This window comes from Balearica regulorum, chromosome 1 (genome assembly GCF_011004875.1).
Source record: "Balearica regulorum gibbericeps isolate bBalReg1 chromosome 1, bBalReg1.pri, whole genome shotgun sequence".
Classification (NCBI taxonomy): Eukaryota; Metazoa; Chordata; class Aves; order Gruiformes; family Gruidae; genus Balearica; species Balearica regulorum.
In genome coordinates, this window is record NC_046184.1 from 9419325 (window position 1) to 9445381 (window position 26057).

Consider the following 26057-nt stretch of genomic DNA (forward strand, 5'->3'; position numbering starts at 1 on the left):
TTAGTTTGGGTATTGTTCCTACAGCCAGTTCACACAGGGTAATCAGCTCAGCCCTTTTCCACTTCCAACTCTATTAAACCTAGTTTACCAAGTCTGGACTGTTCCTCCCTCCCCCTCTGCTCCTTCTGCAGGTGCTTTTCACAGAGATGCCCTGCAGCTTCCCGGCAGCGGCACTGGGCAAAGTCCAACCCAGCAGGGCTGAACAGGGCTGTCAGATGGATAAATCAAGGTCCACAGTTTGGCTGATCAGGTCAAATGGGGTTTTTTTGTGGAGACGTTAGCTCAATACCTCACTAACGCATGAGTTCCCAGCCTTGGCTGTGGCTGATGGCATGTTACCATCGCAAAGGCAACATTGCCTTTTGGTCCCCCTCTGAAAGCTCTGCTTTTATTTTGAATGCTCCAGTTAGTTAGTGTAATTAATGCATGAGGGTTTTACAGGCAACATCCTGCCGGGAAGTACTTGTTGGACAAGGCTGAAGATACACTCAGGGTCGGGGTTAGTCTGACACGCAGGAAAGATGGAGAGGAGTTGTTGCAGAGTTTTGAAATTTTCTGTACTCCAACTTGGATATCAGACCGGGCCAGATCCCAGTGAGTGTACCCTTTAGTTCATTACTTGGACCTACTGAATTTTAAAAATTAGGACAGGATTTTGAGACTGACCGAGCTCCTTCGTTTGTTATTTGTTTCTCTGTCTGTCTTTGGATATACAGGAGAGTCATAGCTAGCTATCTTGCAGCAATAGCCTTCTAAATTAAACGCCAGTTTAGAGTTGGGTGCTGAACATGAGCATAGAGGTTTTGGGTGCCCTGTGACTGAGTTTGATAGTCTCCCTGGATAAGACTATCTGCCAGCTCCTGCTATGCATGTTTCCATTCAACTTTTCCGGTTTAAGTAGCGAATAATTTCAGTTTCTTCTAGATGTTCCTCCATTTTTGAGAGGAAGACTAACAAAAGGCAATAATCCCTCCCATGCCAATCGCCATGGTGTCCCAGGCACAGGCTTGCCCCAGTTCAGCTTGACACAGCCGGATACAGATGCTGTGGTGGTTTGGGGCAGTGCTTGTGGGAACAGGTGCTGGCCTCCGCTTTGCTCAGGAGGCCTGATCCTTTCTTGCTCTTATCCACCCTTCATCTTCCCCAGTGCTCTTCCACCGTACAACAGCTCCAGCTGTCCCCCAGACCGGGGCTCCCCCTTTGCACTGGCACATCGCAGCTTTACAGGCAGCTTCGCTCAGGTCCCTGTCCATCTCGCTGGCTTCCTCGCACCGCCGAGGTTGCCCGTGACAATTGACAGCATCGGTTCCCAGTCTGATTTCTGAGATTTCTCGCCGTGCCTCACACCCCCAGAGTTAAGCAATTGCTGTTGCACGGCGTGTTGGACTCTGCATGACCAGTGTAAGGGATTTCTCAACTGCGGCATCCTGCAGTACAGCACCAGAGCCTGTCTCCAATTAGCTCGGGAGCACAATTCCAGACACATGTATTTGGTTGAGCAAATGCTATTTGTTTGTTGGGTGATGATGTTTTTCTAAGCTTATGCTTTATTCATAGCATGAGTGACATTTCTGCAAGAGGTGGTGATATGTCTCTAGGTCTTAGTTTTTTTCTGGTTTTGGAAATATACATCAAACGGCTATAGCAGTGCATAGTAGATGACTTACGAATAAAATTGCAGTGATAACCAGGGACTTTTATACCTTAAATTAAACAAATATAGTCACTAGGTTTTAAAAACAATGTGGCCTTACTATGATGAAAGATATACTTCTGATTCAAGGATGGAATAGGTCTCATTTTTAAATTTAATTTTATATTACTACTTTGTGATTATCATTGTTGGATTAGTCATGGGATTTAAATGCACACCTTTTTAAATGAAATGTAGAAATATGAATATTTAAACAATTCAAGATCACTATGTACATTATTACCTTATCTACAAGACAATTTCATATTTGCTTTGATCCCCTTTGATCTCAAAAAGATAGCAACCAGCTTTCAGTACTGTCTCTTCATAATATTTCTTTTTCACTCTTCCCATGCCTTGGACTAAATTGCTCCATTGAAGATGTTCAGTGGCCCAAATGACAGTATTTGAATTCTGAATTTGTTGGATCTCTCATCCTGTTTTTTCTTGTGGCCTGTTTTCAGATTAATAATGTGATAGTAGATTAGCCTCAGGAAAAAAAAAAAATAATAGAAAGAATGTATATTTCAGCATGTTAGCCCAATAATACTATTGTGCAACATCAAAAGGCTAAAGCTGTGTGTTTCTCCAGTGCCCTGAAAAGAATACCTTTTTTAAACCTTTGCATCATAGAGATTTATATTCCTCTGGGAATGTAAGCGATACCAAGGGCAGCAGCTTTTGAGTGCAGCTGCAGTTATCATTAAAAGAGATAAGCATTTGAAGGAATTTTGATATTTCATCCATGCTTTGATATCAAATGTCTGTTGTGTGAAATACAGAACTATGCCAGCAAAAATATAGATGATCATTGATTGGTACTTTCTGCTTAATTTTAAAAAAGCCCCTGAAATGCATTCTATTTTTAATTTTTAAGAAATAAGATCATAATAAGCTGGAAACTAATAATCAGTCAGGCACTGTGAATGACAAAGATTCCCTGTGGAACAAGACACAGATATATGTACCTTGCATGCCCATATCTGAGTACACACAAGTTACTTTTCTGTGAATCTTGCATCATTTATATCCTTGGTCTATTATGGCTATAACAACATTACAAATGACTTTAAAACTGCTTTGGCATTGGCAGCCAGAAGTTTGAATTAAATACATTGAAGGAAATATAGAAAAGTGGGCATTTGTGAGATTCTAGTGTTCACATATTACAAACCAGTACAGTGTATATCTTCTGTTTGTATTTAACATTCCTTACCTAGTAACATGAAACTAGAGAAAAATAAGGTTTTTATATAAAGTCTAAAAGCCTAGAAAATTAATGAATAGTTTGAAGCACTGCCTTCAGCTTTCACAGATTTCATTAAGTGAAGAGACACCACACCGAAGGCGGCGCACAGTAGCCTCTGCAGGACTGACTAAAGCAATGAAATCTGTGTCCTGCATGAGTGATGAAACATTAAAACATAGCTAAAAGAATACTGATGTTAGATTGAGACGTTCATTGCAACTCCTGATTCATCTATTAGATTTGCCTTTTTTTAAATTTTTTTATAATTTAAGCATTGTTTTTGCTAAATATCAGTCTCAGAACTTTGCACCGTACACTTTGACCAGAAGCGACGGTGTAAAATTGGTGGGAAGTGAAGCTTTAGCAATATCCCTTCTCCTTTTGCCATTCTCCCAAAGCAAAACTTGGAGACTCTCTGAAGCCATTTGACAGCATTTACTATTGATCTACAGCCTATGTCTACATTTTCTTTCTTTCTTTTTTTTTAAATATTATATTCAGCCAATTGGTCGTATTAATAAATCTGCTATCCAGCCATTATTCAACTAAGAAACAATGCAACCTAACTGTATTTTTTTGTTCCTATTGCAAAATCTTGTCTGTCTTTTTAATTTAGGTTTTGGTTGTTTTTTTTTTTTTTACTTTTTCTGAAGGCAGAATGGATTCAGACACAGTACCTGCCAAACTTGGACAGACTTCAGACATAGGTTCCAGTTTTTACCAGTCTCTAGAGATTTGTAGTCCAGCTTCAGGCATTCTAACTTTGAACATGCTGATATTTTTTAGGCATTTAGTATTTGGGAGTCAAAAGTCATATTGGCATGGAGGAAAATATATAAATGCAGTCTATAAGCCCATGAAAGTATGTCATTGCATTGCAGCTGCTTAACAAGTTATCGCACATCAGCTGAAGTATTCTAATTGTCTGTCCATGCACTTGAGCTTGCCCAGAGTGAGGTAAACATCCGTGTGCTCCAGGGATTACTCATTAAATAAAGCATTATGGTTTAGTATTGAGAAGTCTCTGCTGTCATTCCATTATATTCTACTTTAAAGACAAATTTACTCTGCATAAGAGTAATTTTAATTATGTGATTTGCTGTGTGTATATGTTGGATACTTTTCAATTACTCATACTGTAGACAAACACATATGTATGTGTGCACACAACACTTTCCCTGCTATAATTAGGTATTTCTGGCACTTTGCTATAGCAGGATCAAAGCCAAATTGTAGCTACCTTTGGAAAAATCTTAAAAGTTACTGTAATTGAAAAAGGAGGAGTAATTTTTATGTTTTAAAACTTAATGTGGATTTTTTTTTCCAGAAAATGTAATGTTTTCTGTCATTGTTTTAATGTTAGTTTCTGATGAAAAAGGTCAAGGAACTTTTGAATATGTGTATTTTTTGAAATAGCTCTGAAATTCACTAGGCAATGACAGAAATGTCATTACATTATTGTGATCCACTGCAGATATTAATTTAACTTGAAATTTTACTTTTGATAGATATAGAATCATAGAATCATAGAAGAATGAAATAACGTTTAATTCTAAATAAGTAAATATAACTAATTTTAATCCCTTGGAGTAATTACAGTTTATAATAGTGAGTTGACATCTTTGTTGTTGTAAAAGGAAAGGAACTTTTTCTATAGGGCTCACTACAGCATTTCTATGAGATGTAACCCGTTTGGATATTTACTACCCCTTATGATTCACTATGTGGGATATTGCTAAAGAAGCTGCATTCTGACAGGCCCTTGAACTGATGACTATACATGTGTGAAGTATAAGTATGGAGTGTATAAAGTACAATTGCATCTTAGTATTTAAATTTGTCTACTGCTCTGCTAGAATATAACAAACTCAGATGAGGAATCCCTTTCACGAGCTGTAAATTTCAAGTTCTGACCTACTGACTTCATGAAAGTAAAAAGTCTCTAGTGGGAGTAAGATGTTCATCATGTCTTAACATAAAGTCCAGGAGTCAAGGAAACGCCTGACTGAAATAAAGAAGTGGCTCATCCATTCTGCCATTCTGTCACCAAGAGTGGGTGAGACCAGATATTTCAATGGAAAACATAAATCTTCACAATTTTACTGTTCTAACTTACAAGGTGTTGTTTCTTACAGCACTCACACCTTGAAACATAAAGATTAATAGAGCTTATAACTGTATTTCCACATAGTCACTTGATAGCATAAATCTTAAAATACACTTCTTAAATTATTTATCTTAACAATTTTGAAAACAGAAGATTTTAAAGATATATTATCAACTTGTGCAAAAGTAACACCCTTCCCCCCCTCTCCTCCCCTTTATTTCATTTATAACGAGAGTAAAAGTTCTAAATGTGAGAAAACCTGGCCATTTCAGTACAGTAAAATTGAATTTTGCTGCAACGTGAGAGAGGCAGAGGGCCTTGTCAGGGAGAGAGGTGACAGACCTACACAACTGCTGCATACTGGGATGCTTTTTCCATCCTACCACCTGAAGGTGTTCACCAAGAACAGTGAACGGGAGCCCTTCTGCTACTGGTGTTGAGCCACTGTTGGTTGTGAAACCTGAAGGGTTTCTCTCTCACTGATCTAAGCTGTGATTTTACCCCACCCATCTATTTGCCAACCTTGGAACTTTTTGGTTGGCATGTTCAAAGCTGGTCCTGGATTCTGATCAAAGATTTAGATGTGAAATTTTACATCTCATCTTGTGCGGTGATCATAGCAAGATATTTTTCTTCGGCAGCAGTTATTGGAGCCGACCGCTACTATCACCTTAATTTTCTCTAGCCATTTTTCTCTTAATTTCCCAGCCACTCTGTGAGTTTATGATACAAAGTAAAGTAAGGAGGTAGCATGTATAATGTCTCTAATGTTAAAACAGTTGGATGATCATCACAACTCAGTCAGAATCTTCCTATTTTTATTGCCAAGTAGGATCTACTTTCTGGCTAATATTATGAAGGTGGTGGTATATGAGGCGAAATTAATTACGTTGTTGGTATTGGAAGTGGGTCTTCACACATTGGGTAGTAGACATAAAAAATGGTGTGCCAGATGGTGTTGCAGATGCAAGAATTTTACAAGGGCTCAAAGGGAGGCTGGACAAGTACTTGAAAGTGATATCTACTTGGGGGTTACAAAATAGACAAGCCACAGTAGGCTTAGGAAATCTCCTAAGCTGAAAATAGATGGCGAGAAGGGGGAGCACAAAGGGTGGGGAAATATCACATATGAATGTTCTGTTCTTATTCTTCCTTACACTTACTGTTGAAAACAGACTACTAGACTGGATGAGCCTTCAGTCTTGCCATTATAAACATTTTTATGTTCTTATTTAAGTAAGGGGTTGTTGTGTGAGAGGCTTTTTCTGGAACAGGAAATGAATGTTGAAGGTGGAGAAAACCCAGAACTGCTTAAATGTAGAAAATCAGTAACGTGTTTTGTGATACATATTGCTAAGGAAAGCAAATTGAGAGAAAACTTGAGTGTTGAAAGAAGCTCAAATGTGATTACTTTCTCAGTTACAGACTGCATAGGTTTGCAGTCTTGCTTTTTAAGCTTTTCCATTTCATCTTATATTACTGTGAGGAATAGATTTGCATTGTTTTCTTGGTTATTTCTCCTGGTAATTCTCCAAGTACATACAGAAGGCGTTTGCTGATCTAGCTGCTTATCTTCTACGTGCTGCTTTCTAAACATGTAGCCAAACTTAAGTTCCATAACTTGTGCTACAGTACACACATACTATCGATCAACAAAGAAACAATCAGCTGTAGCAGCTATGTCTGCTAGAGATGTTCCTCTTGTCCAGAAAGGAGATTGTTATGTGGAACAATTAAAAGGAACACAGTCAATTCATAGTTCATGAGCCAATTCAGTGACTCATAATATTGAAATTTATTATGCACATAAGGAATTTATTTTAATCTTGGTTTGTTTTTTTTTTTCATTTGTCTCATCCTTTGTTAGCATTGGCTTTGCATGTTAGTTTCTTATCTTTTTATTGTTTTGTGTTTTTTTAATGTTTATACAAGCACTTCTGAAAAACAAGAATGTGGCTGAGGTGCCTCTAAAGGAATAGAGATGCCAAGGTCTGAGTGGGCTTTCGGAACTGACTCACTCTGCATGTCCTGACTGCCAGAGCTGGGTTAAAACTTGTAAATGTTATTTCTTATCATCCATAAAATTTAAATTTGCCTCTGGCAGACTTGTTGCAAAAAAAAAAAGTTTTTAAAAAGTTGCAGTTATCAATAGTGTAATTTGTTGTTCTTAATATGATGAGAATTAATGATGATGCTGAAAATTGTAACTGTCCTTACTCCCAAAATTGCTCTACTTCAGAAGCACAAAATTCTGCTGCAGTGTTTTTCTTTGCATATTTTAATATTTTGGCAGCTGATATAAGCCACAGACTTGTATCAGCTGTCTGAAATAACTGCTTCCTGATCATTAGAGTGATTACAACCCACAAGCTTATAGATACTCTGGAACCTGTCAAGAAAAAATGCTGTGAGAAGGTGTTTTCCAGAAAGTCTATCTGAAAGCAAAACTGCTTTTTTCCTCCTTCCAGTTTATTAATGGTGTGAGACTGTAGCAGTTTAGCAATAATTTTCTTGGTACAAGTTGTTAGTCATTGTTCTTTTTAGATGATGGCTTTTTTTGGTCATAAACGGCACTTCTGTCACCCTATGTCTTAGTCAATCAGAGATCTCCAGAATTATAAAACTCACAGTTTACACGTATGTGTCTATGTTTTTTCCTGGATTCCAGAGAAATGTGACTATTCTGTGTGTCCTAGAAAGGGAGTTGTGAGACCTCACCCTGCATTGCACGTTACACAGAAAGAATTAGCAATGAGCTCTTTCTGTGCCTCAGGAGGAGCACAAAGCAGCTGTAGTGGGACTAAGGGTCTAGACAGCTGATCTCATTGAAGATGGAAGATGGTCAGCACAACAGAGAAAATGTTCGATAGCTTGTCAATTCATGACCCTGAGGTCTAAGAGACTTCCATTCCCTCAGACAAATGCTGATCCCCATTAATATGAATGGTTGAACTTCATTTGACATCAGTCAGTCCTGGGTCTGAGTGCAAGTACATTATTCCCTGTGTCATTAATGCAAGTCACACACCCCAGCTGAGCAGACAAGGGAAGCAAGTTTCCAGTAGTCATTGTTTTGCTTTTGCAGTACTGTCTGAAGATGGTCAATAGGTTTATTCCTCTGTAACCATCTTCCATGCCTGAGTATCTTCAAGATATTTGTTGCATTTTATAAAGTTCATCTTTAGACTTGTGCGTGTTTATTTAAAACTGATATGCTGTGTCAGGTAGCTCATTCAACTGGGTAGAAAGAAGCATATTGTGTTTAAGATATTGGCATTGATAACTTTTAATTAATATAATCTGATTACACTCTTTATTCACTTCAAGTCCTCCTAGGATGGCTACTGAGTACATTTAGCATCAGCTTCCCCAGCTGTTAAACTGGAATAGTAAGAATACATTTCCTTTGCAAAGACTCAATATGTATGTATTAACATGTACTAGTCACTATATATTTTAAATTGGACGTATGAAAGGTGTCATGTAAGTTTTAAAAACTACATCTTGTTGGGGTTTTATTCCTCTGCAGGCACAGGAATTTCAATTTTGTATTGCAGATTTAAAAAAAAATATGAAAAATAATCAAGCTTCAATTTGACTAACAGGTTATCACCTATCTCCTCATTTTAGAGGTCGTTACTGTTAAGTTTGCTGAAGGACCCATGGACTAAGGCTCCTTTTGAACAGCCAATATCTAGTTTTTCTGATGATTTATTCCTAGTAGTTCTGCTTTTCTGGTTCCTTGTGAAGCAATTGCACTTCACACGGTCTGTCCATGTAAGGCTTTTCTATAATGCATGCTTATTTAGTTAGTTGTTATATTTGTAATCTCCAGCTGCAGCCATCACTCTCTAAATCTGTCATTGAAGGATTTTGTTTTAAATTCTCTCTGGCTTTGTTTTCAGATGTCTCTGAATTCCTCCCTGTGTTGAGTCACAGCTGTGAAAAGAGAAATCTACCTCTTTAATTCAAGGGGTCAGTGGTTTAAAAGCACTAAGGCCTGGTGGGGAACAGCTTAAGGAAGATAGTTAATCATGATGATCCCAAGGGGTTTCATAAACTTACATAGGGCTCATCTGACATGAAGAGCCCTGGATATCTTCAAGCCCTGTTTTCTTTGAGGGGTGCCTGTTTTACCAGGGAGTGGGATCCCCTATAGAACAAGCACCTGTGGTGGATGTTTGCCACTTGCTCAGTCATGGCTATGGAAACACAACTTAATCTTCTCCACCACATCCCTTTTCTAGCTAAGCCGGCATGGAAGACAAGTCCTTTCTGGTAATTTTTCTCCACACAACCTTGAGAAGCATTTCACGTAGTAACTACAGTGGCTTCCACTTCTTGATCCAACTGAGAGATAATAGACTGTCAGAAAGGAGTTGCTAATTTCTTTAGAAAAAGAAAAGAGAGATCAGGCTGGAATACACAGCTGATACTTTGTCTTCTGGGTGAGCAGAACTTGTTGATTTAGTTTGGCTGTCAGCAGTCCATCCAGTGGTGTTTCTCACCCAGCTTCCTCTTCTAGCTCCAGTGGGGGAAACCTGAAAGAAATCCCCTTCTTTTCTCATCAGTACAGACAAAAGCATTATTTCAAATACAGCGTCAATAATTTTCACAGTTCTGTGTTTAGTTCTCATGGGATGGGCAAACTAGGACTGCGTGGGTGAACGATACCTGGCAGCCTTGAAATATTGGATTAAGTTATATAGCTAATGCAGTTTCTGTACCTACTCTGTATGCACTTCACCTCTCCTATGCACACATTGCTATTCTTGATCCGGGGATTTATGATCTGCTTGTGAATAAGCTCTAAAATTACTGCAGCTTTTGGACAGTTTTATAAAAGGAATTTTATAAAATAAAAGAAATTCCTAATTTCAGTCAGATTTCAGTAGTAAAGGAGTATATTTATAAGCAGATCAGGTAGGCATTGCCGTCATCAGAAGAGTCCTTGGAAAGATAAGGGTGATCACTAAAGAGTAGGAAAAGTCATTTGATAGCTGTCAGAGCCTTAAGTTGATCAGTGGACAGGTGTTGGATGTTGCTGAATACCTTCAATGGCTGATCTGGTTCAGTTATCCCTCTGTCCATTAGCTGTCGAAAGAACTAGTAGAAAAACTAAGTCAGAAGGAACATCAGGAGGTCATATGGTCCCATTTGCAGCTCAAAGGATGGATAACTTCTGCTATGCATCAGATTGCTTAGAGCTATGTCCAGCTGAGTTTCAAATGTCTGCAAACATGGAGAATTCACAACTTCTCTGAACCTCTGCTCCAGTGCTGACCACCCTTGTAGGGAATGAAGCCTCAGAACTCCCTCAAGATTGAGACTACCTCATTGTTTTAGAGGACAAGTATCTACTGGGGAAAAGGAAACTAGAGATGGTGTTTTACATCCTACATTTTCTGTATTAATCTTCTGGTTATGGCAACTCCCCAGTAACTAACTAGTTAACTGTCTAAAAAGCTTTGCTATTTTTCAGTGAAGTATTGATTCATCCATGCACTCTGTGTCCTTACTTTGTCCTCACGAGACAAAGGAAAGTTATTGTGGTTTTAAACCAAAGTGGAAATAGTTCTGCATTGAATGGAGGTGGTGATGCCTGAATTCTTGTTTTCTTTTTCAGTATGGCTGTTTCAGATTCCAGGAACTGTCATGCTAGCACCCTGCACAAAGCAGCTTAAAAATAGACCAGCAAAACAACTCTATTGCACCAAATATAAATTGATTTCTGCTGCAACACAAGCAGAAAATCTCTTAGGGTCTGGTAGCAGCATGTCCTAAGCCTTGAAAATGGTAAAGTTGGTGATCAGTGAACACAGGACTGTTAAAGGTTTGATAACCTGCTGTCTGAACTCACACCAGTCTCACATTGCTCATTACGCAGCTCTGTGAAGTTCTTGTTTATGGAAAATGAAACTGTGATTGCTTGTAATTTTCTGCAGTTTGCACAAGGGCTTAAATGAAGAGTAAAACACTGGAAGAAGTGGTATGTGAGTCATGAAACTCACCACAGGAATCACAGCCAGCGGTGTGTAGTCTCTGGTGAGAAGGGTGGCTGGGTGACTAAGGCACTGCCTGGACGTCGAGGGGATGTGGGTACTGGTCCTAACTGCTGGTGTGACCTTATGCAAGTGATGTCATCTCCTATGGTAACATTAAAAAAAATCAATTAACTCACACTGACAAGGATAGAGTATAGAGAATAGAGGCATTAAAGCTTTTAAGCTGCTCGGGCGCTGTGGTGATGAGTACCTGAGGGAAACCCATCAAGAGGAATAGACCCACACTACGTTAGTGAATTGTGTAAGTTTACAAATGGGATGTGTTATAGTGGTTCTGCTGGTTCCCTGTCACACATTCTCCAAATGTAAACGAAATCAAACATTTAAAAAAAAACTTGGAAGAAAGCAAATGCATTCAGTCTAACAATATAATAACTGGGTTAATGTGCCAACACAGATCGCTGCACTGCAGCGTACATGTTCATATGTACATTATTTTACATATTGGCTGCACAAAATGTTGATCCAAAATTAGTTGGACAACGGATATAAAACCTCCTCCTCCAGCAGAGTTCAAGTACATAGTCATGAATTATTAAATCAAAATTTGTTAGAAGTGTAAATTAAAATCCTTCCGGCATGTCTCTCTCTATACTGTAGTTTATATATTAAAGCCCTGCAGACTGCAGTACAGAGTTCACTGACAGTGCATCAAATAATGAGGCCATACGTCGACGAAAGGAATTCTACGAAAATATGCCATTGGATATACAATGAACATATTTGATCAAAGCCCAGCTGCCATGTGAAGTGCACATTTTTTAACCATCACTAAACTGTATTAGCCTGAATTCTTTTGAAAGCTATCAGATCAGACCTTTGCACAGCTGACAATGAATTAAGTAATACTGGCAGTTAATGAAACATCCTATTGGGATTAGTACAATACAAATAATTAAAAAAAAAAAAAAAGGTTAATTATATTAAGATGCCAGATACAACATGCAGTTGCCTGTCCTTAATATTTGTAACATTCTAGTTTTCTCTGAGAGCCCCATAGGCAGCTTTTAGATACAGCTGGGAAATCTGTGAGTGCCTACAAGCATTTAAGCAAAATTCCAAACTAGTTGGCAATACATTTCTGCTTACATCAGATAAATCTAGCTACAAATTTTAGCACAATAAAGTTTTGCTGTGAAATTAAATTAACATTATAAATGTATTTGTAAATGTAAATCCTCGTTCCTTTATTTCTTTCAGTTTTGGGGAGGGTTTGTTTTGGTTTTTTCTGGTTGAGGATTTTTTTTAGTAGGGTCTGCTGATTGAATGGGTGGGCTGGGTAGCAGCTGACAGAACCAAGGTATTTCTTCCTGCACATGGATTTGGCTGGCTAGTGGTGCCTCCGATACATCTGTAGCTGAAATGTATAATATATTGTTGCATAGAATGCAGTTAATGGAGCCATACAACAGTAGGAGCTGGCTTAGGTCCGGATTGCTTGGATAAGGACAGAAGAGCCCTACCTACTTGCATCTATAGATATACCCATGCAAACAGCTCATTGGCTCTACACTTCCAGAGTATGTACTATTATTTACCTTGCTGCTGTGTTGTGCCTGGAAGTAAGTCTGGGCTTGATTCATGACAAATTTCACCAGGGTGCTACACTATCTTCCCATCAAGCTGGGTTTTTCAAAAGCATGCAAAAGACATGGTAGGGCAAGTCTCCGTTCAAGTAATCTGTAAAATACCCCATTGCCACTAGTTACTGGTGACCCCAGAACTACCAGTCAGTCCAGACCTCTGGTAATAGAACTGTCACTGCTAGAGGACTCATGCTCCACCCCTGCAGATGTTGGAAGGTCTCCTATGAAAGGAGGTACAGAGAACAGTTTTTCCATAGCAAAACATTGGCAAAAAATCCTGGAGGTGAAAAAGAGACTGTAATCCTTCCTTTGAGTTGGCCATCATAGGTATATGTTTCTTCCAACAAAAGAATGGCAGTTGCAGGGTCAGTGGTTTAGCTGGCTTGACAGTGCTGCCTGGGGTTAATTCAGGTTGTAGCAGGACAAATGCAATCTGTTAGCATTTAAATGTTCAGGCAGGTCTCCCCAGAATGAGCATTTCTTTTCTCTGATGGCCATCATGACACTTTTCTGGCTTTTCAGTATTTTCTCAACAGCAGGCCAAGGCCGTTCCAGAGGCAAAGCTTCCTGCATGTATTCTCTCCCTGTCTACTTTATTCAGAGCTGAGCCAAGCCACCCCAACTGCTGCAGGTGGTGACAGACGTTTTAGAGGAAAATTTTCTGGCTTTCTTCAAAAACCTTCAGACGTCACGGTACTCAGCAGGAAGCGGTTTTCATCTAGTCTACCTTTTCATTAATGTCTCTAGGAATTTTCATCCTACTGCCCTTTTCTTTGCTTGGATACCAAAGTTACAAAACCTGTCTTAGAATCACTTTTCATGGCTTGAGAAGTTTTTCTGGTCTGCTGTGGAAACATGCTATACTTAAAATAATGTAACACTGAGGTTTGGCTTAGCGTTCCTTTTGATTCTTATGTGTTGCTAAATCGTGCCATACACTGCTTTCTTCTTTGGCTTGTGTTTTTTCTTTTTCTTTGTTTTTCTTTTTTACAGACGTAATATCTGAAGTCATAGTTCCTTCCACCAAAAAAAGAAAAAAAAAAAAAAAAGAAAAAAATCCATCTGAGATGCACGTGCATCTAAAGTGAAAGGCATGTAGATATTTATGTGCAGAAGATATCAGTTGCACATCTGACTGGTGGGGCATTTTATTCATCTGCCTATATGATAGAATCATAGAATCATAGAATCATAGAATGGTTTGGGTTGGAAGGGACCTCAAAGCCCATCTAGTTCCAACCCCCCTGCCATGGGCAGGGACACCATCCACTAGACCAGGTTGCCCAAAGCCCCATCCAACCTGGCCTTGAACACTTCCAGGGATGGGGCGTCCACAACTTCTCTGCGCAACCTGTGCCAGCGTCTCACCACACTCACAGTAAAGAATTTCTTTCTAACATCTAATCTAAACCTCCTCTCTTTCAGTTTAAACCCATTCCCCCTTGTCCTATCACTCCCTGCCCTTGTAAACAGTCCCTCTCCAGCTTTCCTGTAGCCCCTTTAGGTACTGGCAGGCTGCTTTAAGGTCTCCCTGGAGCCTTCTTTTCTCCAGGCTGAACAACTCCAACTCTCTCAGCCTGTCCTCACAGGAGAGGTGCTCCAGCCCTCTGATCAGCTTCGTGGCCTCCTCTGGACTCGCTCCAACAGCTCCATGTCCTCCTTATGTTGGGGGCCCCAGAGCTGGACGCAGTACTCCAGGTGGGGTCTCACAAGGGCGGAGTAGAGGGGCAGAATCACCTCCCTCAACCCGCTGGTCACACTTCTTGTGATGCATATCCTTTTTGCAATATCATTATCAGATGATATGTTGCTTTCCATCCCATCCTTTTTCTTAGACAATAGACAATAAACGCTGTGCTTGAGAAACAGGCTATGGAATGTACAACTATAGGTCTTATTTTCTTTTTTTTAAGAATACACAATATACAAAGAATTAGGGTTAGAGAGTAGCATTTTTTTTATTATCAGTCTTTGATTTATGCATTATATGGTCAAAAGATATAATGCCACAAACAAATTTTTTCAGAATCGCAGTTTCTGGTCATATATAACATGTCTGTGTGCATGGCTGTCTATTTGTCACATTCTGAAAGGATTTCTTCTACATCTATGTGAAATCTTTGGGTGTAATCCTGACCCCACTGACACTGACCTGAAAAATATCCCTGTATCTTTTGAGGATAACATGCTCATTTCCTATGTGTATAATTTTAAGTGCCCAATAGTAAATTTCATGGTCAGATAAGCTCTTCATAGCGGTGTGACACAGACCACTCTAGAAAGGTTAACCATTCTTACCAGTACTTATCTCCGAACAGACTACACTCCTTTTGTAAATGCTTCTATCAGTAGACTAGCTTCAGAAAGATGTAGAAAACTATAAAAAATACACCAAATAAGTGAGTGAGTTCATTCTTTGTCTCTCATGTTTTACTTCGTGTCCATTTTTACTTTAGCCTGAGTTTATCTTTATCTTAATGAACAAAAAATCCAATGTAATACTCAAACACATTTTCTACCCGTTGGAGAGCTTTATTTATTATCAGATGGTTCTCTGTAATAAAAACAGACATTTTTACTGACTCTTTACTCCCTCAGTTGCATCCTCCTTGTCTCTCAGTCCTTCCATTTTATTTTGCTCTACTTGACTCTTCTCAAGTAAGAATCAGAGCAGAGACTTTTCTTGCATTCCGAATTACTGTGTTGAATGGATAGGGTATAAATTCTGTGAGGAGCTCAGTAAAGGTAAAGCCTGTAAAGCTTTGTAAAACTCATTATAAGCTGGGTTATGCATTGTATCAGTCTTTATTATTCATCTGGATATTTAACAATAGCAAGGTCTGCTTTACGGCAAAACCTTATCTACACCAGACATACTAAAACTGATGATTTAAGCCAAACAAAACAAAACCAAAAAATCACCTACTGTAGGCTCACATAATTTTTTTGATTGTACCATTATTTTTTTATTCAGTAATTTTTACTAATGTTGGGAAGTGATGTAATACTGATCTGAGTTTTTTGTAAAAAGAAGTATTTTTCAGAATCCTGGAAGAGAACATTTGCTGCACTATAAACAGCACAAAAGCTACTTAATAAATGGGAGAATAGGGATGAATAATACTGTTTACTAGTTCTTGGATAGAGTTAGCTTTAAACTGAGATTTCACATTGAAGAGAAAAGTCTCCTCTGCCAAATAGTTTATCAACAGAACATCTATCTAAGGGGTACAAGAACATCATTTCATTTTGCTCTGGATGAATGTCATCTTTGTTATTTAAAAAGTAACTTAAGGATGTTAAGTAAGTCTGAAGATATAGTTTTATTTTTAGTCTATTTTATTTTATGAGTTATAAATCTGACTCACGTATGCTTGTAGTTTTCCCTCTTGTTAACACAGGATATTCGATATCCATTTTATGATTATAGTTGAGTTTTGAACCACACAGTAGACAACCATAGTAATTTTCCTCTTGGAATATATGTGATAATTTATAGATGAGACAGCTACAAGCAAATGCATTGGAAACGTATATCTGTACATTTGCAGTTAAAGTAACATGCTCCAAATTTGTATACATATATATGAAGTATATGTACAATATGAGCAGACAGATAACATTCAAAAAAACCCAGACAACATACAGTTCAATACCATTGAATTGTAGGTGCGGTATTTTTTGTTTCTTTTTTCAGCTAGTTAATTTTAAATCCTCTAGAGCAATATGTTCGTCTACCAGGCTAAACATGCTATTTGGTTGATGTTTGCAAGGGATATCTTTTACTCTCTTCTCAGTCCATGGAAAAATAAAACAAAACCCCAAGATCTCAGACAGGGACAGCTGAGGAGAAGAAAGAAAAACTGGGGCATCAGAGATAATGGTTTACATATTGAGACTAAATGGCCTAGGTAATTTATTCAGCTTACTTATAAGTCCATAGTGACTATCAGACATTTTTCTATTCTATTCTAGGTTTTTTTAATTGACATGAGCCAACTCAAAGGTTGCTCTAGATTTTCAGCAGTTACTTACAATTTGTAACATTGCTATTAGATTCAGTATAACTAAGCCATATCATTTGGTTAATTGCTTTTTCTGTATTTGTTGCAAGCAGTTTTCATTGTCCACTTTATTGAAGTAAAAAATTCTGAATTTTAAAATGGCCTTGGAAAACTAGTGCTGGAGACAAGTTTTAAATTATTCTCCAGTTCCGTATAGGTTTTTGTTATGGAATTAAACTGAGAGTTGCATAAACTACTGTTAAAAAAGTGTGTGTTTGCAGATGGGTCACAGTCCTTCCAGCTCTGGACTTTGTGACGCCAGGAGAAGTCGGAAACCTACACAGTATTTGTGAATGCAAGATTTTGCATTTAGATAGGTTTGAGCTCGACAATCTGAAAAAACTCCCATAAGCACAGAGCTCCCTACTGTCTGTGTGTTTGAGGAGGCTGAAGAGCTCTGTTTATTGCAACAAAGGGCCTGGAATAAATTATGTTTAGTAAATTGGCTCCAGGTTTTCCTCTTTCAGACAGTAGCTTCAGAGCAATCTGTTTTATAGGCTCCACTAAATCTGACCAATTGCAAGGAGGTGACACCTCATTTCAGGGATGTGACATCACGCATGTGCCAGTTACGTCCAGCTGCCTCTCTCTGGCAAGGTGGTAGTACACCAGCAGACCAACATTTTGTCTTTTGGCAGCTTTAACCTGTAGTCCATTTCGAATTTATGAGGCCTGCAGGGAGGTCCTAGCAGGACGGAGCCAGGCTCCTCGGCCCCTCTTCAGCATCCCGCTTGCCATCCCCATGTGGGGCAAATAATCGCTCCTTTATTTATTTCCTCTGGAAATACCCCTACTTCAGCGAGGTGTATGCATAGCTTCCTTCCCCAGTTGGTCTCACAGGTGATAATTAACACAGTGCAGATATTTCCTAGCCGAAGCCAAGCAGCTTTAGCCTCAACATTTTTCTTTTCAAACTCCTTTGGGTCTGTTCATGAGAAGGAAGTTTTAGAGTGTGTTGGTGCTTAGAAGAACTATCAAAGAACTAAAGAAAACAATAATTTTTCATCCTCTGACAAAACTCTTCTTACTTTTGAGGGGAAAAAGAACGGGGGAGTTAGATTTGCTTTTAGGTTTTATACTTTGTTTCTGTTCATGGGTCTGATTACCTCCGCGCAGCATGACTATGGCTCTTCTAAGCACAGGACACTGATTGACATTGCATATGTTACAGAAAGGAAGGATATTTCCTGAAGATTAATGGCCAGTAAGTTGGTCTGAAGTTCATTAACCTGAGCTAGTCATTAGACTGCTGGAAGGACTCTGTGCAGAAGCTGGAATTGTATTAGAAGATCATCATAAACTAAAAATATATGTGACAATCTGGCCAGATTGCAATGAATTTAGGACAAGACAGGGTTGGCTCGAGCTCACAGAGCAGCTGCCTCCAGTGTAAACTAACTGCCTTGTGTCAGGAATTAAAGCAAATGGTTTTTCACAGACATTATTCAAATAAAAGGGGAAAAGAAAAAGGAAAAAAAAGGAAAAAAAAAAGGAAAAAAAAAAAAAAAAGAAGGAAGGTTTCCATTAGCAAAAGAACCCTACCTGAGAAAATGAGATTGTGAGCTATAACCAAAAGGGCAAGTTTGGTGCTGATCCTCAATTTGCAGCTAAACAAATGACAGTGGGTTCAGGCAACTGTTTTTTCTATAAGCAACAAATTTAGTCTTGATTCTTCAATGTACTTTACCTCAAGAAAATGAGCCCAAATCCTCTGGTGAGATCCCTATTAGCTGAGACCCAAACCCGCAAGCTGTGACTTCTCAGCATATTTGCAGTGAGACTGGCTCCCTCTTGATTCCTTCCTTTTGAAGAATGTCTCTACCATTCTGCTGAAGATGAACAGGGCTGATGTCTCTTGTCTTAATATAATCCTCCTCTTCCTCACTCCCTTTCTTTTTCCCTTCTTACCCCCCCCCCCCCCCCCCCCCCCAAAATAGATTTCTTTGCGGTGATATAACCTTGTGATAGTCTAGTCAACAGCAGTCTTTCATAGTTCAACCACAAATAAATGTGGGATTTCTTGCATGGGACTTCTCTCAGGATCCTTTACCCTAATAAAGGGAAGGGAAAGATGAACCAGAGGCATTTCATGTTTGGTTTGTTTTCTTTACATGTCATCTCATGAATATGTAATGGCACTTGGCCAAAAGTAGTGCATTCAGACACTGGATGTGAGTGTTGAAGAAGGGATTGAGAAGAAAGAAGCTCAATGTTCTGCGACAGGAAGGATGCTTTGGGCAATTGACAAATCGTTTCTGTCTCTCTCTTTCCCCATCACACCCTTCCTGCACACTCCCTTGTCTTTTCTATTGGCAGAGGGTCTGGATGCTCAGAAAGCCCCAGCTTCATCTGAGGTTTCCTCTGGCAGAGAGAACTGAAGGGGTCCTCCTTCCAGTCCCTTCATGCCAGGAAGGATGTACTGCCTGCATCATGAGGTGCTAAATTGATTCTGGATGCCTCTGCAGCTCGCAGAGGTGTTCTGCCCACCGTGCTGCAGCAAACTTATGTGCCAGACCTGTGGAACGGCTCCGGGGCCACGAGCTGTGCTGCATCTCTCACGAGCTCACAAGGAGCCTTTCTTTTGATGTTCCTGCAAGTGCTGGCTGATGTGGGCACTAGGATTACTCTTTTAATCAGGCAGTTTCAGTACCTTTCAGAAAAGAATTTTCATGGCAAATCATGAGCCATTAATCTCGCTACTAACCATAACATTTCCTCACTCCCTGATTTACAGCATTACTCAAACACTGACATTTGTCATTTCACTAACTATCTCCCTTGACCTCTGGTATCATGTACTTGCAGGGGGAAGGATCTGCTCTCACAGATATTTTCATGCTCTGACCTCTGTGATTTCTTAACTGTCAAATTCTGCCTTCAAAACTCAGGATGCCATTTCAAATTATTTCATATGCAAAAGTGGAGTTATTGGGCAAAAGGAATCCCTTATAAGTGAGTACAAACAGGACACCAGGAGAACTGTTGCTGCTTTCTGTTCAGCAACTGGTGTGGCAGTGTGACCTTGAGGAAGTAGGTTCACTGTAGTTTTATGATGCCATTTTTGCACAGGGAAAATAAGGACACTGATAATTACTTTCATTTGTAAAACACTTTAAGATTTACAGAATACGAATTACTGTTATTAAGAGAAAAGTTGTGCAAAGCTGGCTTAGTTGCACACTGTGCTAGCAAAGTCCCATATCAGCCTATTGACCTCAGCATGAACCACTCATTAAAGTTTATAGGACATTTTGGTGGGTGAATAGAGGCAGTTGCTCTGCTGGAAATATCATACTGAAAGCACATTTAAATCCATCAGCTGCATTGACATTTTTCTCTATGAAAACTAAACACAACTGTTTGCTCTATCCAAATTTCTTAGTTTATTTATGAAAGTTTATGATGGGTATGTACTCATTGTTAACTCAGCTTGTACTCCCATGGTATCTAAGATATTGCAGTTTATTCTAGTCATAGCATAAACATACAATAGCTGTTGTACTGAGATAAAGACAGAGTTAGAAAACATTAAGCATCCAATGGAGCAGCATGAACTAAAGAGTTGCATGATCACCTTTGAAAGGTGAATGTTCTTTTTATAGATACTGCATTAATTAATTTGTGCTTAAACTTTAGCTATGCTAGACATTGGCATTTGCAAAATTAACGTATTTTTTCCAACCTCAAAGTGTGTAAATTTAGTATTAAAGAAACAGATTTACAACATTTTGATTTATAGTAGAAGAAAAAATACTTTTGTAACAAATGTGTTAAATGATCTACTCTATAAAGATAGATCTGGCTTGCTTTCAGAATTATTATTTATGTAATAATGCAAAAAATCGACAGATGTTTTTTGTTTTTTCTTCCAGATTAAATTTGGATTGTTTGAAAGCGGGGACATATTTCACCATAGTGCAAAAGAAGACACAGAAGAGAGCAGAATGAGAGCTTCCCAAGTACCACATGTCTGCAGCCTGTTATCTTTAGTGATGCTGTTCCTTCCAGTCACTGGAATGTCAAAACAAAATATCCCAAGACTTAAGCTTTCCTATAAAGGTAAACTTTTCAGCAGTTTTTCTGATTCTGCCACTTTTGTTTTGATGTGATGTTGCCAGCAGTTCATTTGTATTATTAATCAGGAAAACGAAATGCAGTTGTCCCGACAGTTCCCAGAAACACGTGATAGAACTCTTAAAGACGGATGAATTCTGCCTAGGGACAGTGTTAAATTCTCTTTTTTGGGTGGAGGGATACATGTTACTGAAATATAACTGGGTTTTAAAACTATTATTTCAGTTTGCTCCTAGAAGATATTAATATACCATATATAAATTAGAGGGAAGTCATTGCCTAAACGTAGGTTTTTAGTGCTACTTGAAACGCCATGAGGTCCATTGGAGACATTCCCATGTGGGTGGTGGGGGTGACATGGGACATGGAGGGCACTCACACCTTTCTAGAGCATCAGGCAAATGTCAAGAGCACTGCCTTAAGTGTTTCAAATGGCATCGACAATTTATTTCTGTAATAATTTTTTTTCTTTATCACTAAGCTGGTATGTGAAACTCTTGAAATGTTGTTTTCTTTCTTCTTACCTCTTTGGATCACAAAAGCGTATTTTTCTGAGGACTTTCTTAACCTTATGCGTAGTTCTTGTTGAGAATGTTACAGGCTGAGGTGTTAAAACATTCTTTATTGGGCAAGTTCTTAAAGGAGGTAGGTTTCTTCTTGCTTTGAATATACAGTACACTTCCACAGTTTTTACGAGGCACAGAGATACATCACTTTGATACTGTCTTCTTTAGCTAAAGCAAATGCTCTCCAGTTAGCTATTTTTTCAGTTCTGTCAGCACCCTGCCCTCATCAGAACTAATTCTGCTCTCAGCTTTTCAAACTTAGTTCTTCCTATGCATTACAGAATTACACTCAGGAAGGTGTGATGGGACAGGAGGCTGTAAAGCCTTCATCAGTGGTTATGATGTGTTTATCATGAGTTTAACACACACAGGAATTTATTGAGTAAGCACAATGACATACTATTTATTTACAAGCTTCTCTTTTGCTGGATTTGTATGCCACTGGGTACGGTATTCCCCTGTGCCTGAATGTGTTTGTGTGAGAGAAGCAGAGGAAGACAGATCAAGGGATCTTGACAACATTTTTATAAATTCAGGAAACAGTTGCACTCACTTAAGCCAATGAACACAGAAACTGAAAAGACCTGACATGAGTTATGAAAGTTAGCAATAAAATCCCCCTAACATACAGCCAGACTTTTCACAGCTAGGCCTTTCGAGATAATTCCCAATAGCTGCATATACCATATGGTGATGGCATTTATTGTGGATTTGACATTCACGATTAGTGAATTCCTCTCGACTTCAAAGGTGGATAGCCTTTGGCAAAAGCCTGATGGATGCATTTGGCAGGTAAGGAGGGGGAGAGACAAAAATTATTGAGGTCAACACAGGGGAAAAAAAAAAAAATAATTCACTGAAATCTTATTTTAAAATAGTGGCAGAGACCTGCTGGGAGTGGTTGGGAAAATGCCTGAGCTCGTTTAAAAAGACAATGAGTGGATGATTGATATTTAGGCCCTGACCCAAACTTTTATTGGCAACTTTATAAACCTTTCAGTTTTGCTTGAGGGATACAGTTTCCTATCCAAACTTATCCACCTATATCCCTGAAGGGGGAAAAAAAAAGCAACAACAGATACGAAATGGCACATAAATCTTAATTTGGAGAGCTGTGATGGAACTGAAAAGCCAAAGGAAAGTGAATTATCAGACTTTGTTGTTGACTCTTGCTTTTTTCTTTTTCTTTTTTTTTTTTTCTTTTTTTGAGGGGGTTATTTTTCTTTTTCCACAGGGAACAAGAAAAAAAGTTACTGCTTTATTTTCACACTTTTACATTGTAAATGGTGCAGGTAGTGCTTGTCATAATTAAATCACGGTTTTGTTGTTGATAACAGCATGGCAGATATTCTGACTATTTAATATAGTTGTCAGAATTAAGCTTACCTTCTCCCTGTTCCCCCCCTCCCCCAAGTATTCCAGCCTAAATAACTCCACTCCAGGGTTTCTGAAAATAAGATGTAGGAGAAATGAACTGTCTTGCCAGTCCTCATAAAATTTTTACAGTCATGTCATTCAAAAGTCCTGGCATCTCCATTCTTTGGAATTAGGACTTGAAATATCATCAGGAGGATCATATGGGCCCTTTTCCTTCTTTATGGAAAACTGACCAAAACTGGCCACATCAGGCAGCTCTGAAAACCTGTGTGTTCCTTTGGCTGTTAAAGATGTTGTCCTTCAAGGGAAGGTTTCATCCCCTTCCAAGTGCAGTGTGTTTATGGGATGGCATAGCTCCATCTTCCCAGAATGGCTGAGCATTTGCTTGGGCAGGAGAGCTGGAAGTGAGCAGGACTTTCCCCTGCAGTTACTTCATCTCACAGCTGCAGCCCAGCATACCTCAGCTGAGGGCTAGGGAACGGCTTCTTCCCATGCCCTAAAGGTAAGGAGAAGAAAGGGAACACCACATCATGAATGCTAAGGATGAAGAAGTGCAGGGGACAAGAAGAGAGAAAGAAGAAGAGGGAGTGGTGTTAAAGGAACACAGAGAAGGAGAAAATTGAGATAGAAAGAAGTCAGTGGTGGATAGAGGAAGAGGGAGAAGGAGCAGGGTGGGGTAGCTAAAAGAAGTGTCTATAACCACAAGAGTGGTCCAATAAACCATGGTGCGTCACAAGTTCTCTGCATTCAGACAGCAATTAAAATTTTAGAGCTTGTCTGCATGGCAGTTATAGGTTTTCATCTTCTGTGAGATAGCTTCAGGGGCAGAAATCTGTGCCGGAAATGTTAAGACACAGATATTCCAGTGAATGATGTGGGTATAAACATGATGTCATATGACGGATTTCCTTCATTGTTTGCCCCAGTTATAAAAAATCACACACGTAAAACTACAAACGCACAAAAGTAATTTAAAATATCTTGTAATACAGAGGCAAAGTCATGTATGCTCCACCTGTGTTAATATAATACACTGTGATCTTTAATTACATACCTCATCCTATATTCCCACATTTCCCCCAATTCATTATTAAATAATTGTTCAATATTTCTTTTTATTTTCTTCACTTAGACTTTAGCTTTTAGATATCAGTGCATGTCATTCATATCCCAGAAATTGTCACTGCCGTCATGATGCTTCTAGGGTGCTCTCACTGCATAGACCTTAATTAATCTATATCTCTTAGAAACTTTTACAAGATTATGAGGTGTTTCTATTATTATGTTATAGCTTTAATATTAGGAGAAGGTAAACAAACTGTCTTCTAAGAGAAGATTACCATCTTTAGAAAACTCAGGCCTGATTTTTTGAGTAATATTCCGTATTTTAATAGTCTTGGTATAACACATGAGCAACAGTGTGTATTTATCATTCATTCTCATGTGGCTGGACATACCCTATGGCCATCATCCAAACTGCAGAACTCTGCAAGCACAGAAGTGACATTCAGCTTCCCTAATCTTACTGTTTACTACCTCATTTAACATCCTCATTCCTACCTCTACAGCAAATGCAGAAGGTTTTCGTATACCAGTCTAATTCAATACTGTCATTTACAGGATGACATCAGTTCTGTTACTGAAGAAGGGAAGGGCCGGTTTCATAATTAATACATGCAAATGTGTTAAATTCATATTGTAGTAGACAGTCTTATTTCTGTCTATCTTTTGGGTAGTAGTCGTTGCCAATTTATTGGCAGACACTTTTATACAGATTTTTTGTGTGTGTTTCTAGGTTTTACTTTAGAGGGAGAGACAGAGAATAAGAAGGTGGATTGCCTTCTAGGAAAAAAAAATAATAAAAAATTCAACCTCTTTCAATTTGTGGCCCTCCTAAAATTTTCCAGTAGAAATGCAGACTCCTAAATGCAAATTTAAGCCTATCGATTTGCTTTATTTTTTAGCTTTTCATGGACATCTTAGAAGTAGTCTGTGCACTCAAAGAATCATAGAATCATTTAGTTTGGAAAAGACCCCTACTACCTAATACTACCAAGTCCACCACTAAACTGTGTTCCTAAGTTTGACATCTACACGTCTTTTACACACCTCCAGGGATGGTGACTCAACTACTTCCCTGGGCAGCCTGTTCCAGTGATTGACAGCAGTGAAGAATTTTTTCCTAATATCCAATCTAAACCTCCCCTGGCACAACCTGAGGCCATTTCCTCTCATCCTATTGCTTCTTACTTGGGAGACGAGACCAACCCCCACCTGGCTACAACCTCCTTTCGGGCAGTTGTAGAGAGCGATAAGGTCTTCCCTCAGCCTCCTCTTCTCCAGGTTAAACAACCTCAGTTCCCTCAGCCGCTTCACAAGACTACATTTATAACTCATTAGAATACATTTATATTACAGAAGTGTGCCTCCCGCTTTCTTGGCTAGGGGGTGTGCCCCAGCCTAGATTTGGACATTGTCCACACTGACATCCACAAATATATAGCATTGCCATGTGGGAATGTGACCATTCCCCAAAAGCAAGCCATGCTTATTGTGATCAGTGCTGATTTGGTCAGAGGACCAGGACCCTGCATTGTGACACAGCACTTTGGAAAAGGCAAGACTGAAGGCAACCTTTGGCTTTTAAAACAGGATTTACTTAACACTGTTAAACTCAGCTATGGCAGTAATTTAAATCTAATAAACAAGAACATTATTCTCAGCTGATTTTTTTTGTCTTCTTCACATTGAATGAATTAAGATGCAGTCTCACTCCCTCTAAAGTCACGGCAAGAGTTTTGCCACTGAAATAAGTTGAAATAGGATCAAATTTCCACTCCTTCTCACTTTGTTCATCTTAAATAAGTAAACTAAAGACATGCAATTATGTCTCCTCTGTTGAAGGATGACAATGCTAAATCATCAGCTCCACATGGAAATTAGCCACGTCTAAGAATTGTTTTGCTGCGTGCAGTGTTTTGCATACATGATTTTCTTCCCCTAAGAGTGATTCATTCTTACAACATGGTGAAAAAGCAAGCAGATGATAACATTTTGGTGCCAGGAATTCAGCTGAAAACTTGACTGGATTAGTACATTTCCTTAATGTTCTTAAAAGGATCCTTTGAACATGCTACTTTACAAAGTCAAGCATCCTGTTTTCTAAATAATTTTTGCTTTAAACGTGTTTCATTTTATAACTGATGAGATGCCTAACGGTTGCGTTAGAGTAGTTATTTTGTTCTGTTTCAGTAAAGCTGGCTTATTTCCATGTCA

The 26057-nt window shown here is 38.8% G+C and overlaps 1 protein-coding gene across 3 annotated transcripts in view; it reads left to right on the top strand.

The window, feature by feature from the left end:
- Positions 1 to 26057, top strand: part of SEMA3D (semaphorin 3D) — a 146218-nt gene that overhangs the window by 26126 nt on the left and 94035 nt on the right. For all 3 annotated transcript variants that reach the window (XM_075771100.1, XM_075770948.1, XM_075771021.1), the window contains one exon: positions 20637 to 20823. In XM_075771100.1, coding sequence (XP_075627215.1) covers positions 20709 to 20823 — 115 coding nt within the window. In that variant the 5' untranslated portion in view covers positions 20637 to 20708. The remainder of the gene's footprint in view (positions 1 to 20636; positions 20824 to 26057) is intronic.